The sequence below is a fragment of the Cryptomeria japonica genome, chromosome 4 (genome assembly GCF_030272615.1).
Source record: "Cryptomeria japonica chromosome 4, Sugi_1.0, whole genome shotgun sequence".
Classification (NCBI taxonomy): domain Eukaryota; kingdom Viridiplantae; phylum Streptophyta; class Pinopsida; order Cupressales; family Cupressaceae; genus Cryptomeria; species Cryptomeria japonica.
The window spans coordinates 563,014,510-563,028,644 of NC_081408.1; the positions used below are offsets into that span (position 1 = coordinate 563,014,510).

The following is a 14,135-nucleotide window of genomic DNA, read 5'->3' on the forward strand; positions in this document are numbered from 1 at the left end:
TATCTGCAAATTATAAGGTAAAGAATTGGTTGCCCTTTTGCTACTATTGGCTATTGAATAGTCTAATTGATTTAATTATTGGAGGAGTCTACTAAATACTGTTGGGTATTAAAATTAAGATTCTTAATGTTAAGCGATAAAGTATTATGTGAAATATATTGAAAGTTTTAAGAGAGAGTCTGGCTCTTCTCTTGGCCGTTTTATGAAAGCATTGTCAGCACTCAAGATAGAGAGATTATTTGGGTGATTTTATTAATGCATTGAATACTATCAATGCTTTGATCTTGGCATATAGGCAAATCGTGGAATATTGAAGGGCAATTGTTGATATTAGAGATTGATGGAAAATTATTTTAGTTGAATAATAATATGGGTGTGAGTTTATTTTTGGTGAAAAATGTTGTAATAATAAGAGCAGATAAATATAAGTTGGATGCCTTTCATTAACTTGATGTTATTATAAGTTGATTTGGCTATTTCTTATAGTCGCAAATATCAAATGTTTCACTAAAGTCTATTTTTGCATTAAAGGAACAAGTTGGGCGATTGAATACATATGCTTGGGGTGATAATAATATTTGCTGCACATGGTGTGAGGTAAGATGAACTGGAGTAGGGGCTTTTGCTAATCACACTATGATGTTCCCTTCTTAGCCAGCGTCAGTCGATCAAGGCTAGTCTATCACCAGTTATGTGTTGACTAACAAGATGGGCAGAGGAACCATTTAGGGTTGGTTTTCTCAGGTTTTAGACTGGATCAGGAGATATCAGGGCATTATTTTGTGATATTAGAAAAGGTTGCTAAATTAATTCAATATTGAACTTATTTAAGACTCCTCGAAAGTACATATTATGATATGATTCTAGAGAGAGAGTATGGATGTCCTAGCAGAGAAAATGGAGCTCACTGCATTTTGTGGTTATTTGTAATATTACAAATGATATTAAAGGTGACTTTGAAAAGTCAGAATTATCAAATTATGAAAATTACTTTATAATAATGTCATTGGGAATAATTAAGGATGAATTTAACTCAATGTGGACGCCACCTTATATGGGACTATTATGTCATAAAGTGAAATATTAGAGGGAGAAAATAAAAGTAAATAAAGTTATAAGCTGGGCACTAGAGGAAACCCTAATTAGGGCGTACATTTTGGGAGACTATTTAAAAGCAACTTGGAGTTCATTTTGAACATGTCTTGGTGAAATATTTTCTTACTTCTGCCTCCTGAGAGTAGCTTCTTTGGACCCTAGGGTTTAGAGCTGCTTGTGGGGACAAAATCCTCCATAAGTAAACACATGTGCAGTTGTGAGAGACCACCTCAGGGTGTGCAAGGGAATCCTATTTGCAAGGATTTCATTAAGGATTAAAAGAAATCAGTTTAGACGTGATCTTGCTGGTTGAAATCTGAAGGAGGTGCTTGCTTGCCTAGCCACCCCCTTTCCTTGACAGTTTGAAGTTGTTTGAAGCCCAAACTTGCTTCTCCAACATTGTTTATTATCAGAACTTCATTTTCAGCATGTGTGGAGTAGCCTTCAACCATTTTGAGTCAGTAGAGGGGTTTCCAACACAAAAGGCCAGTCCATTTGTAGGCCATACAGCTCAAGGGTATTGGAGCTTCATTCCTACCAAACGTTGGGGTTTGGTGAACCAATTTTGACCAAATTTTGGTATCCAGAGTAAACTTATATTTTGGGCAGTATTTTGAGTGGAAAGATGCAGATTTTAAAGTGCTTCAAACATATTTCTGGGTGAGCTACTTGGCTGCCATCTGTCATTAATCATACCTCCTTATCTGCTGTTCTCAAGCACATCAACTACCAGATTCAGGAGTAAACTTTCTGGGTATGTCTGAATTAGTTTTGTAGGCATTTTCTAGTCTTGGGTATCATTATTATCAGGAAATATTGTAAAACTTATCCCCTATCTAAATCTGGAAATTTTAAGGTCTTGGTTGCATACTTTCAGTTTGTTTTTCAGTTTGTTTCTTGAATGCAAAAATAGCTCATTTATTCAATATCATTGTTCAAACATCAAACAAACAAACCATTCTGCAACTTCTGTCTAGCTCTGAAAGATTACAAAAAAATGAAAAGAAAACATAGTATGTTTAATTAGAAATTAATCAGCAGGTTGCTACAGAACAGTTCTCAGTGGTTTCACCTGGGGTGGGACATTACACACTCCTTCTCTGAAGACGCGGGTTTTGCCTGAGCCACACTTTGTAGTGAAGTACTGGGGCTGTATATGAAGCAAAATTATTAGTTTTGCACAGTATTCAAACTCCCTTGGTGCCGTGAGTTGTGGTGTAGTGCTTGGCTTCAACGTGAGTTCCATCTAAGTCGTGGGATCTTGTTTGGTGTGGGTAGGTTACTCTTGGTGTGGACATTACTACCTAAATGTGAGCTTCAGACAGTTTATTCTTTCATTGACAGCAGGGCCTGTTGCTTCAGATAGTATTTCGAAGATTGCAAATACATGGTAGAAGTGCTGGAATAATATCATTCAAGTCTGAACCCTGGGGTGGTTTTCTGAGCATAATATTTGTTGATGATCGTCGACTTTGCTCCTTGTATGGACAAGAGGATCATATGAATGCATAGACAGGGGTTATCTCTGCTCTTGTTACTGCTGTGCATTAATCTGAGCATTCTCTTGGGCTCTATTGAAGTTATATCCGAGAAATAATATGGTTCAATGTTTATATCTGCCGCCATTCTGATTCTGGAAATTGTCATCCCTATTGCAGAATGGAAGATGCAATTCTGGTATTCTGAATGCTGCAATAAAACTTGTATATGTTTCAATCAAAGAAAGAAAACACAATAACAATATTCAAAGGTCAGATATATTTTTCCTTGCTAATAAATGTTATCAGTTGTTGTGAAAGAAACAATCTTATTTCTGATGCATGTGTAAATAATTATATCATTGATTTTTTGTTTCTATCTTTGCATACATATATTAAAAATCAGTAGGGGACTTAGAATAAAGTTTTTGAACTGAGTGAGAATTCAAGCAGTGAAATAGATGAGGAAGAAGCTCAATTCATGAGAAATCTAAAGAAAGGATCTAGGAAATGTCAAGGTAAGTTACCATTCAAATGCTTTAATTGTGGTAGAATAGGACATTTTTCTTCTAAATGTCCACCTGATAAGAATTAAAGCAGCAAGGATGAAGAGGATCACTACGTAAAGAAAGGAAGAAAGCATCATCAAAACAAGAGTCACAAGCAAGGTCAATATGAAAAGAAGGAAGAGGGATTTCACAATACAAGAGTCTCTATTCAAGGAAAGATGATAGTTCATTGAAGGGAAGTAGGAAAGAAAGTTCAATCAGTTATGGAGAATAAATACTCTTCATGGCAATGGAAGTAAAGGATGATAGAGAAGGAGAAAAAGAAGAAAAAAAAGTGTGCAATGAAGAGGAAGTAGATCTTGAGGAGGAACTTCATTATGTTTACAATGAAAATGAGAAGATCAAGAAAAGAATTCCAAAACAATCGGTAAGAATTCAAGAGGATTGTGAAGCCCAAGAAAAGTTAAAACAATGTCTTGAAAAATTGGATAAAATGATTGTAGATCTGAAAGTACAACTAGAAGAGGCAAACGGATTGAGTAGGTTATAAGAGATCTGCTTTAAGGCAAAGGAATCTGATTGTGAAAAATTGGAGCTTGAAATCATTTCTTTAAGAAAGGAGTTGAGAAATCTATTGAATAGTTAAATTGAAGCTTGAAGTTTGACAAAACCATTGAAATATTGAATGATATCATCAATTTGCAAAGGTCACCGTGTATTAAAACTGGTCTTGGTTTTGTTGAAATTCAAAAGAAGACAAAGGAGGCTACAAGATCCATTGCTACGAACCTGCCACAAAAGACAAGTGAAGAAGAGCCAAAAAGCTACATTATGGCTCTCAAGAGTTCCACCAAAAGGGAAGGCAACAAGGAGGAGAATCCACCTTGAAAGGAAAACAACAATAACTTCAGAAAGCCCTATCGTCAACAACAGCCACGTATAACCAGGTTCCATCATTCCTTTCATGGCCATTGTTTTTCATGCAATCATTTTCGTCATAAAGTAGTAGATTGCAGAATCCATACACAGGATAATATTGGTTTCTCCAAAAGGAACTATAATTCATTTGCTCCTCTAATGGATTATAACATTATATGCTACAAGTGCAACAATTTTGGGCACAGAAGATGTTTTTGCAGAACTATTTTTCATTAGTCTGAGACAAAACAAGGAGGAGGATGTTCATGAGAAAAAGAAGAATCAATCAACTAAGGTTTGGAAGAGGAAGGTGCAGGAGCAAGAAAACAAAGAAGAGTCCATGTTTGTTCAAACAACTCTACATGCATGAAACAAAGGAGATAAATGGTATGTTGATAGCGGTTGTTCAAAACACATGGCAGGTGATAAGAGTAAGTTTCTTACTTTTGAACAAGTGGATGAGGGAACTAAGAAATTTGGAGACAATACTAAGGCAAATATAAAAGTTAAAGGCACTCTTAGTCTAGATATTGGAAAAACAAGTACTAAGAATGTCCTATATGTTAATGTGAGTCAAATGTGTGACCAAGGGCATGCTCTCACATTTCATCTTGGAGGATGTGAAATCAAGTAGGATGGGAAATTGATAGCAGATGGATACAAAATAGCTAGTAATTTCTACATCCTCAATGAAATCAAAATTGAAAAACGTTATATGGGGCTAGAGGATGAGAGTTGTTTATGGCATAGAAATATGGGGCACCTTAACTTTGACAATCTTGTCAAGATTAGCCGTTTGGAAGTAGTGATATAAATGACAAGGACTTAAAAGCTCACAAACATCACTTGTAAACAATATCAACTTGGGAAGCAAACCAGAGTAAATTTTAAATCAAAGGAACACTCTGCATTGAAATTGTTGGAGCTTGTACATACGAATGCCTATGGTCGAACTGGAACAAGAAGCATGCAAGGAGAAAGGTATTTTACAATGTTACTTGGGGACGCGTTCTCGGGCCTAGAACCCCCATTCTTGTTTCTGGGATGTCCTAGGGATGTGGGGATGTCTTGGGGACTTCCTTGGGCCATCCTTGATGTCAGTCCCCACGTTGAAAAAAAAAACAATTTCAACTTACAAAAAAAACCATTTTTTTAATGTTTGTGTGGGCCGCCACCTCCTGGCTCGTCCTAAAGGAGGAATAGATGTCCCATTTTCTTTCATTTCAGCATTTGTGTCTCAATAAAAAAAGAGGAGCAATAGGGACTAAAGAGAGAACTTCTTTTGAGTAGGGATAGGAGGAGCCGGTTGTAAAAGAGATTTAATTTAGGACAGTGGGGCTGCAAATCCTTCAAAGAGGTAAGTTTTATCTTTTCATTTTAGTTTTTTCAATTTTTTTGCAAAACTTGGAGCGTGACATGTCTGGCTTTTTTTTTTTTGCATTTTTTAAGGTTAAAGTTGCATTAAATCTCAAAAAAAACATGAGCAGCAATGAGAATGATAGTAGTAGTGAAAATGAAGTGGAGGAAATTGGAGGAAATGCAAGTACAAGTGTTGAGGGTGGTAGTGGACAACAACCAAATCCATTTAAGTGCCCTTCAAAAACCTAAGATATATGCAAAGCGCCCATTCAACAGAAAACAAAATCTCTTCTCCAACTTGTTACATATATGAATAAAAAGGAAAAAAAAAATTGGGGAACCTAGGTGTGGTTTTGTCACATATGCAAGAAAGAGTTTAGAGGCAGCTACACAAGGGTATGGTCCCTTTTTTTGATTATTACAGGCTGTGGAGTTAAAATGTGTCCAAAACTAAAAGAAAATGAGAAGATAGAATGCCATAGACTGCACATGGAGGTGGAAATGGGGGCACAAGGTGTGTTAATGCCGACACCTTTTGCAAGTGCACAATCATCTATGCCTATGCCATCCACGTTTGGTAGTAGTGAAGTTGTCACAAGAGGAAAGAGGAAGATGAGCGGTGGTGAGAAGCCAGGGTCAGTTTAAGCTATGTTTAATGTGCAAGCACGAGATTGTACAAAGTCTTCCATTGTCAAATTCTTTTTTGCTCATGCCATCCCATTTTATATGGCCCATTCCTCTTCCTTCAAACAAATGATTAGAGGTGTAGCCTCTATTGGTCCCTCATTCGTAGCTCCTAGAGATCATAAGCTACGTGCTACCCTCCTAGACAAAGAGTATTCCAAGTTTAATGTGCTAATGGAGGATATGAGGCAAACTTGGATGAGGATAGGTTGTTCTATTGTGATGGATGGGCAGTCTGATATTAGATATTGACCACTAATCAATTTCATAGTCACATGCCTTGTTGGTTCTTGTTTTCTCAAAGTTGTGGATTGTTCAGGGAAGCATACGGATGCAAACTTGTGGTTTAGAATTTTGAGAGATGTCGTAGAGGAGGTTGGGCACTCAATTGCTGTATAGGTGATCATTGATTTTGCACGTGTGTGCAAGTTGGTTGATTTGATGGTGGAGGTGCTTACAAGCACTGCTTTTGGATCCCATGCTGTGTTCATTGAACAATGCATTGAAAGACATAAGGAAAATAGATTGGGTGAAGCAAGTGGTTGTAGAAGCTAGAGACATTCAAATGTTGTTCATTTGCAACCACCACATGTCGCTCTCTTCAAGACATTTTCAAAGGACGAGTTCCTCAAACCTATTGAGACATGGTATGCCACTTACTTCATCTTGTTAGAGGGGATGCTTGAGGTGCATGAGCCTCTACAATTGATGATGGTGAATTTAGAGTGGACTAAATGGCCTAATTCAAGCTCTACTCAAGGAAAATCCATCAAACAAAAGATCCTTGATGATGATTGGTGGTCCACTGTGAGCTAGTACATTTATGATTTTATTAACAATTGAATATTAGATTGCTGATTTTATTTCTGATATTATTATTTTAATTTTATTGTCCAATGTTCCAACTTTTGAAGTTTCTAACATGCCAATTAATTCTTTTGAACTTGTTTGCATTTTGTAGATATTTTTTCTCTTTCATCTCACCTATTGTAGATGTCATTAGATATGCTGATAGAAACTCTCCTAGTCTTGGAGAGATATATGAGACATTTGATAGTATGCTTGGGAAGATAGAGCAAACAATTTTGGCTAAGGATATTGTTTTGGGATCATATGAGCAACATATTAAGCCCATTGTGATGCGGAGGTGGAACACAATGAACACCCCGCTTCATATGGCAGCCTTTGCTCTAAATCCCAAATGGTATGCACCAAGGGATGGAGGGTGCCTCGATGTGACGATGAAGTGGTTGTCAATGGGCTAACACAGGCCTTTGATAAGATGTATTTAGATGAGTCTTCAATACTTCACACACAATTCCTTGACTTTGCAAATCTTCTTGGTCCAACATTCAATAGACCACATGAAGGATTAACAACATTATATTAGCTCAAACAGACCCTAGTGGATGGTGGACATGGCACAGGAGGGATACACCACAATTGAAGATTGTTGCCACTCTCTTCCTTGCACAAGTTGCCAGTTCCTTTGTTGCAAAGACGAATTGGTCCACATATGGCTTTATCCACTGCATCTAGAGGAATAGACTTACCTCTAGAGGAGCAGAGAAGCTAGTGGCCATGCATAGTGCTCTTTGACTTTAGGATCGTCAGACTCTAGAGTATCGACAAACTCCAACTTTATGGTGTTATATCGATCTCGAAGACATGGCCTAGGTAGATGAGGAGATGCCGATGGGATTGGTTGAGATTCTGTTGGACGAGGTGGATCATCATAGTGGCAATGACTTAGAGGAGGATTTTGATTTTGAGGCAATGTTGGAAATGCAGATGAGGGCTAGCAATGTACTTTGTTTTTTTATATTTTCATATTGTATTTGAAATTGAAACTATATGGAAACAATGTAGCCTTTGGGCACTTTGTTATAAGTGAAATTTTTTTTAAATGAATGATTCAATAATCGGATAATTACATTGAACGATATACACACGCATATATAGAGGTTACAAGACGATGTTCTATAATTAGAACATAACGTTAAAGTAAAAGATTAAAGAGCTAAACGCTAAATTAAGCATGAAAGCTAAATTAAGCTTAAAAGCTAAATAAAGCTTAAAAGTTAATCAACTAAAAAGAAAAAGCTAAATGCTAAATAAAGCTTAAAGGCTAATTAACTAAAAAGCTAAATGCTAAATAAAGCTTAAAAGCTAATTACATAATAAAAAGCTAACTTAACAAGCTAAATAAGTCGACAACTTAAAATAGAAGATGACCACTAAAAATAGAAGATGACCATTATAGAAGATATTAATATTATTTTAACAATAAGTTTATAACTTGTATATTATTTTTTAATGTCACATGCATATTGACAGTGAATTCTAAATTTTGAATGCATATTGAGTATTGACAACGAATTTGAACACAAATGTTAGTGTTAAGGTTCTATAATGTATATATGCATTCTTTATCCATGTTTTCATATGAACGTTTAAAATTTCCCCATATATTTAAAATTTTTCCTATATTTTATATAGACGTCCCATATACTATCCTCTAGATGTCCCCAAAAATGGCTTGAATAATTGGGGACATGGAATGTGTCTTCCTGTGCCCCGATCACAGAAACTCGGGGTAATATAGGTGTTTTGTGTTACGATCTGCGATTGGCTCCTTCCTTTTGCTTCCTACAAATAGCACACATTGAAGGCCCTTGGACAGTTGTAGTATCGTCCAAGTCAGTATTTTTCCTTTAGGGTTCTAGCCAGGTGAATGTGTAGGAATCTGGAAGACTAGATTTTGTATGAATATTTTTGTTGCACTATTCCCTGTATCCCCTTCTCGTATACCTTGTTTACCTTATAGGTTTGTGTCTTGCATCATGTCCACCTTAGGAATTGGAATGGAGCATGAATCTTCTTTCATTGCCTTCTCTTAGGTTGATAGTTCCTTTAGTAACAGACTAATGGTGATATTGCCTCTCTTAATTCTTTAGTAACAGACTTGGCAGGGGCTGGTGGCATGGCCAAGAGTCATTAGAAACAAGGGCTTTTGTGCACCGTGTAATTATATTTCAGATGATTTTAAACCAGAGGTTTACTGTACGTACTACAATTTCAAATATGAGATCCTGTTGTATATGGAGAATAAGATTCTTTCAGAATCTGGTGACTCTTAATACTTTTTGCAGCTCCATTGCTAGGAGGCTTCCATAGTTCCATGTACACTCTCCAAGTTAGTTCTTTTGCAAGAACTATGTTCCGGATCTATGCCATTGAGTCCTGCCGCTCCTGAGGATTTTGGTTGGCAGACCCTCAGTTTTGACAGTGGAACATTCCTTTTTGTTGAAATTCTATGGCACTAGTTCTTCATAGTCCTATTTATCCTTACTGTCCATTTTCTTGCGGCCTCATCACAGAAAACATGTAGGTTGGAGAGTATTTCAAATTGTTTTAAGACGTTTCATTCTTCATAGACAGATTCATCCATAACTTCACATTTCCAGCTCCCACAAGGAGAGGACCTCCTAGATACCTGCTACATAAAGAGTCTGTGTAAAATCCCATGACTTTGCAAGTCTCTGTTGATTTTTTCCCCAACATTAAAGGAGATTTTTTATTTTTTATTTTAAAGCATTTTGATTTATTTGCTGTTGTGAGGCTTAAAATAACTATCTGAAATCGTTTTTACCTTTACAGCTCCTTGGAGTTCCATTTCCTAGAGAGTAATGCATAATCCAGAGCTGAAGATGCAAGATGGGATCCATATGTTGGGTAATTGTTGATCCCTTGATTTTGGGGTGTGAATTGAGATGTTTTCTTTGGTCATATTTCCCCACAGTTTCTTTGAGTATTATAAAGAGGTATGGAGATATTGGATCTCCATTACATATGCCCTTTGATCCTTGGAAAAGTAATGCCAGACTGTTTATCCATGGTTTAGAAATATGATCCTGGATGCAATTCAAAATGCACTCACACCATTATTTAGAAAAGCGAAAGCATTTCAGCACTGTTTGAGAAATTACCAGTCCACAGTATCATAAATAAAATTTCCCTTGTTAGCTCGTATGCTCTTTTATCTTCAATGTTGAAATTTCGTTCAGTTTTTTTTGTTTTTGTTTGATCATTTTCGAAATAGTTGACGTTGATAATAAGATCTGATCCAGAGAGTTAGGTAACTCAGGGCAGGGATATGCTCTTTGATGGGCAGAAATGCATAACCATCTTTTCTGTTTCACTTATTTTAATGAATGGGGGAATTAATGTAGAATAAATAATATTTTTTTGTTACCTTTTATTGTCCTTTGTCTTCTTAAATGTTCATTGTTGCTTAGTTTGGAGTGTGTTATGATTGACCTTCATGAAACAATAGATGTTGATGATAAGATCTGATGCAGAAAACAGGCATCCCGGGACAGAGATATGCCACAAGATGTGCTCTTTGGTGGGCAGAAATGCATAAGGCAAGGGGACAGTTCAAGGATGCTGCAAATATATATTTACGTACATCAAGTGAGGTAGATAAATATCCAACCTGTTTGGAATAGAACTGTGCATTGATAGTAGTTCATAAGCGGAAAGATGATTAGTACTAATTTCTTTGAATTTACAGGAACCAAATTTGCGTGCAGGTGTATTGCTAGAGCAGGCAGCCTATTGCTTTCTGCGTGCAAAACCATCCATGCTGAGGAAATTTGGATTCCATCTGGTGCTTGCTGGAAATCGGTACAATATATGTGGCCAGGTGTTCATATTATTAAATAGCATTTGTGCTTTTTTTTTCGCCTGCCACCCTTCTCAAAGTAGCATCAGAATGTATTATCACGTTTTATAGAAAATGAACATGTTCTGATCATGTTTCTCCCTTTTTATGCAACAGAGAAAGCATGCTGTTCGGGCATATATGAGTGTTATTTCTGTGTTTGACGGCAATGGATGGAAATATATTGGAGACCATGTTCATTTCAATCTTGGAAGGTGAGCGTCTCTACTTGATATTTTTTGAAATTTAATGTATTTTTATTCTCCTTTGTACTTTATTAGAATTTGTTTTCATGTTTCTATGCTTTGGTGACATCCTAGGTGGTATGCCATTCTGGGTAAAGCTGACCTGGCAATTGAGCATTTCATGAGTTTACTTCCATGTAGTCATCAACCAACAGTAACACAAGAAACATTTCTGAAGGACTTCCTTCAAATCTTTCAGGTAGTGTTCATAGTTTCCATTGAAGTTAATTACTGTTTCCTCATCTTTTTAAATTCAACTCATGTCATGGTTCTTTTTTTTTAATGATATGCAGAGCCTGGGTAAGAGGGATGAAATGCTTAAACTGGACTTGCCTATTATCAATATGCAATCACTGCAAGTACATTTTCAGGATCATCGCACATATGCCTCTCCTGAAGCTGTAAGCCCTGAATTAATTATTGTGAAATAGTATCTTTCTATTTTTGCAAAAACTTTTGATTGCTCAAATATGAAATGTATGCAAATATAATGTTGTAACACTTTAAAAGTGTCATAGGTTGGGAGATTTCCTTTAGATAAGCTCTTGTACACAGGCTTCTTGAAAGATGAGCAGATGGATTTGTCATGGTCACACAAAGGAAAATGCATTTGGCTCGTTACGATATTGATAAATGTTTACTTAAGAATGGATTTTTAGCCCTGCAATCATAGGTGTGTTCTGGGAAAAGGAAAATCAACATTTTCATCAATTTGTCACCGCAAAATACCAATCAAGCTTGAAAGATACAGTCTAAAATGCATGATAGGGAGTGTACGAGGCATATTCAAATTATAGCAGAAGAATGCAAACAGAGTATAGGCAAATGCTAAGCAAGAAACAACCATCACTCTAACAACTTTAACAAATACAGGTCTACACTGCAAGAGGTGCTCATGGCCTTGCCTGTGGCCTGAATATAATTCAATGACATTCTCTAAAGTCTCACAATAATGTCATGCCTTAGTATTATGCATTATCCAAGGATAGCACTCCAGTGTTACACACATATTAAATGTAAGTTGCATTGTATGGATTGAATTAAGCATATGCTTCAATTACAAATGCTTGGTCATTTGTTGCTACCCTATCCATTTTACTTATATACAAACGCAAAGTGTCTCTACGTTTGACCCATCACAGCTAATACATGGCGATTCTCACCTTAGGAGATGGCCATGCTCCTCTTAATGTGCATTGCCTACAATTGATAAATGTCATTACATTCATTTATATAATTCTTTGTCTGTTTCTATTGTTTGTGATGCCTTTATGCTTAATTGTATAATGTTTCACCTAAATAGTACTCCACTACAAATCTACTGTAACTTTTCTGCCTCTTGTTGGACATCGTAAGCATGGTTTGATGACTTGCTGCATACTCAACAGGGCTAACGGGTCTCGATAGTCTAGAAGCACGCCTGTTTCGTCTTGCCAAGGACTTGTGAGTTGAGTCTCGGAGAGTACTCAACCGATTCTCGTCCAAGGTCTTGCTTAGTCATATGGGCTCAAACTTGGCCGCACAGGAACATCAGGCAAAAAAAAGTGGAAAAAAAGTCAATTAAGTCATAATTTTGCCCTATAAATGCATTTCTTTTTCATTTCTGCTCCATCTTTTCAATCATCCATGTTTTTTCTTTAGAGGCATAGCCTCCAAACCCCCACTTTTGGCCCACAAGGGAACGAAACATTCCCTGACACCCCTTCAATCATTGGGTTTTTCTTACATCTAACACCTTGTGCAACTTATCATTGCTGCCTCTCAAACCCATAGGGTCTCCACTCCCAAACCCCCACTAGTTATTGGGATCTTGTCATATAAAATTTTTTATTACAATGAGGGGGTCTGGGAGTGGAGACCAGAATCGAGAACTTAGACAACTAATTTTATCACTATCATAATATTATTGATCAATGATGGAGTATCATACTATCAATATCAAAGATTCAAATGTGATTATTAGAACCTCAACTCAAGTTTTCACTATACCAGGGAAGAGGAAGGTGTAAAATGCTGTAATATGCATTAATTTCTTTTTTTTTGTGTAATTAATTTTTGTTTTTGTTTTTGCCAAGTCCTTACCGAGTCCGGAGGAGTCAAAATTTCTGAGTTGAGTCCAAGGCCAAGCCATCAAACTTAGATCGTAAGAATGATGATAGAAAAGGCTATGTGCTATATTCATGTGGAGAAGATGAGATGGTACTTGATAGGGGTGAAAGTGTTGATGTAATGGATTTGATTTGATTAGTTGTCTCTTTGGGCTTCTTTATTAGTTCTCTTATTGGTAGGGAGAACCTATCCTCTAGAAGTTCTAATATTGATAGAATTCATGACTATTAGTAGCAACCAACATAATAAACATGATAGGGAAAGTAACGGGGAACGATGGACAAAATAAAAGCTAAGAGAACACTCTAAGAGGAGGGTGAAGCAACTAATTCTGAAAGGATTCTGTTAGACATAAGTAAGATCTTATCATTGACTAGCTATTAATTTGCTGAGGGTGAACACTAGTTAGCAATTATAATGTTGAACAAGAAGAAATGTAAAATTATATTCCATAAATGGACCAAAGCAGGTCAATGTGACTCAAAAGTTCATCCATTTTAATAGAAAACTAAAAAAGGAATCTATTTTTTAAAATATAACTAAGTTAAAGCAATTAAACTAGGGGGTAAACCACAAACCATTGAACCCATGTAATATCCCCAAATAGGTTTATGTAATGTGCCCTCTTCTTAGTCATATCAGTATTTAAGATTAGTCTATTAATGAGTCCTTGTAGACTGATAGGAGGGATAGAGGACACTAGATTTGGTGATTATTCTCCTGTTTCAAATGGCACTCTAGAGTAAACTTGGTGGAATCAGTTAATAGTTATACTATCACCAAAGTTGCCAGTTTAAAACTACATTAAAATCAAGCAAAACACCTCCTAAAAGTGACTTAAGTCTAGTGAGAGAGTGAGGTGCCTCCTTGCTAGACGCCCTTGAGGAGAGAGAAAGTTAATTATGAAAAAAGCTTTTTAAAAAAAAGCAATTGCGTGAGATATTAGAAGAATTAAATATTCGCAAGGTTTAAGGGGGTATTTGTGAATATTAATGAAATGGCAAATTCAAGA

General features: G+C 36.4%; 1 protein-coding gene across 3 annotated transcripts in view; it reads left to right on the forward strand.

The window, feature by feature from the left end:
- Positions 1-14,135, forward strand: part of LOC131036088 (uncharacterized) — a 232,576-nt gene that overhangs the window by 74,006 nt on the left and 144,435 nt on the right. For all 3 annotated transcript variants that reach the window (XM_057967893.2, XM_057967895.2, XM_057967894.2), the window contains 5 exons: positions 10,405-10,524; positions 10,620-10,751; positions 10,887-10,984; positions 11,090-11,213; positions 11,308-11,415. In XM_057967893.2, the coding sequence (XP_057823876.2) occupies positions 10,405-10,524; positions 10,620-10,751; positions 10,887-10,984; positions 11,090-11,213; positions 11,308-11,415 (582 nt within the window). The remainder of the gene's footprint in view (positions 1-10,404; positions 10,525-10,619; positions 10,752-10,886; positions 10,985-11,089; positions 11,214-11,307; positions 11,416-14,135) is intronic.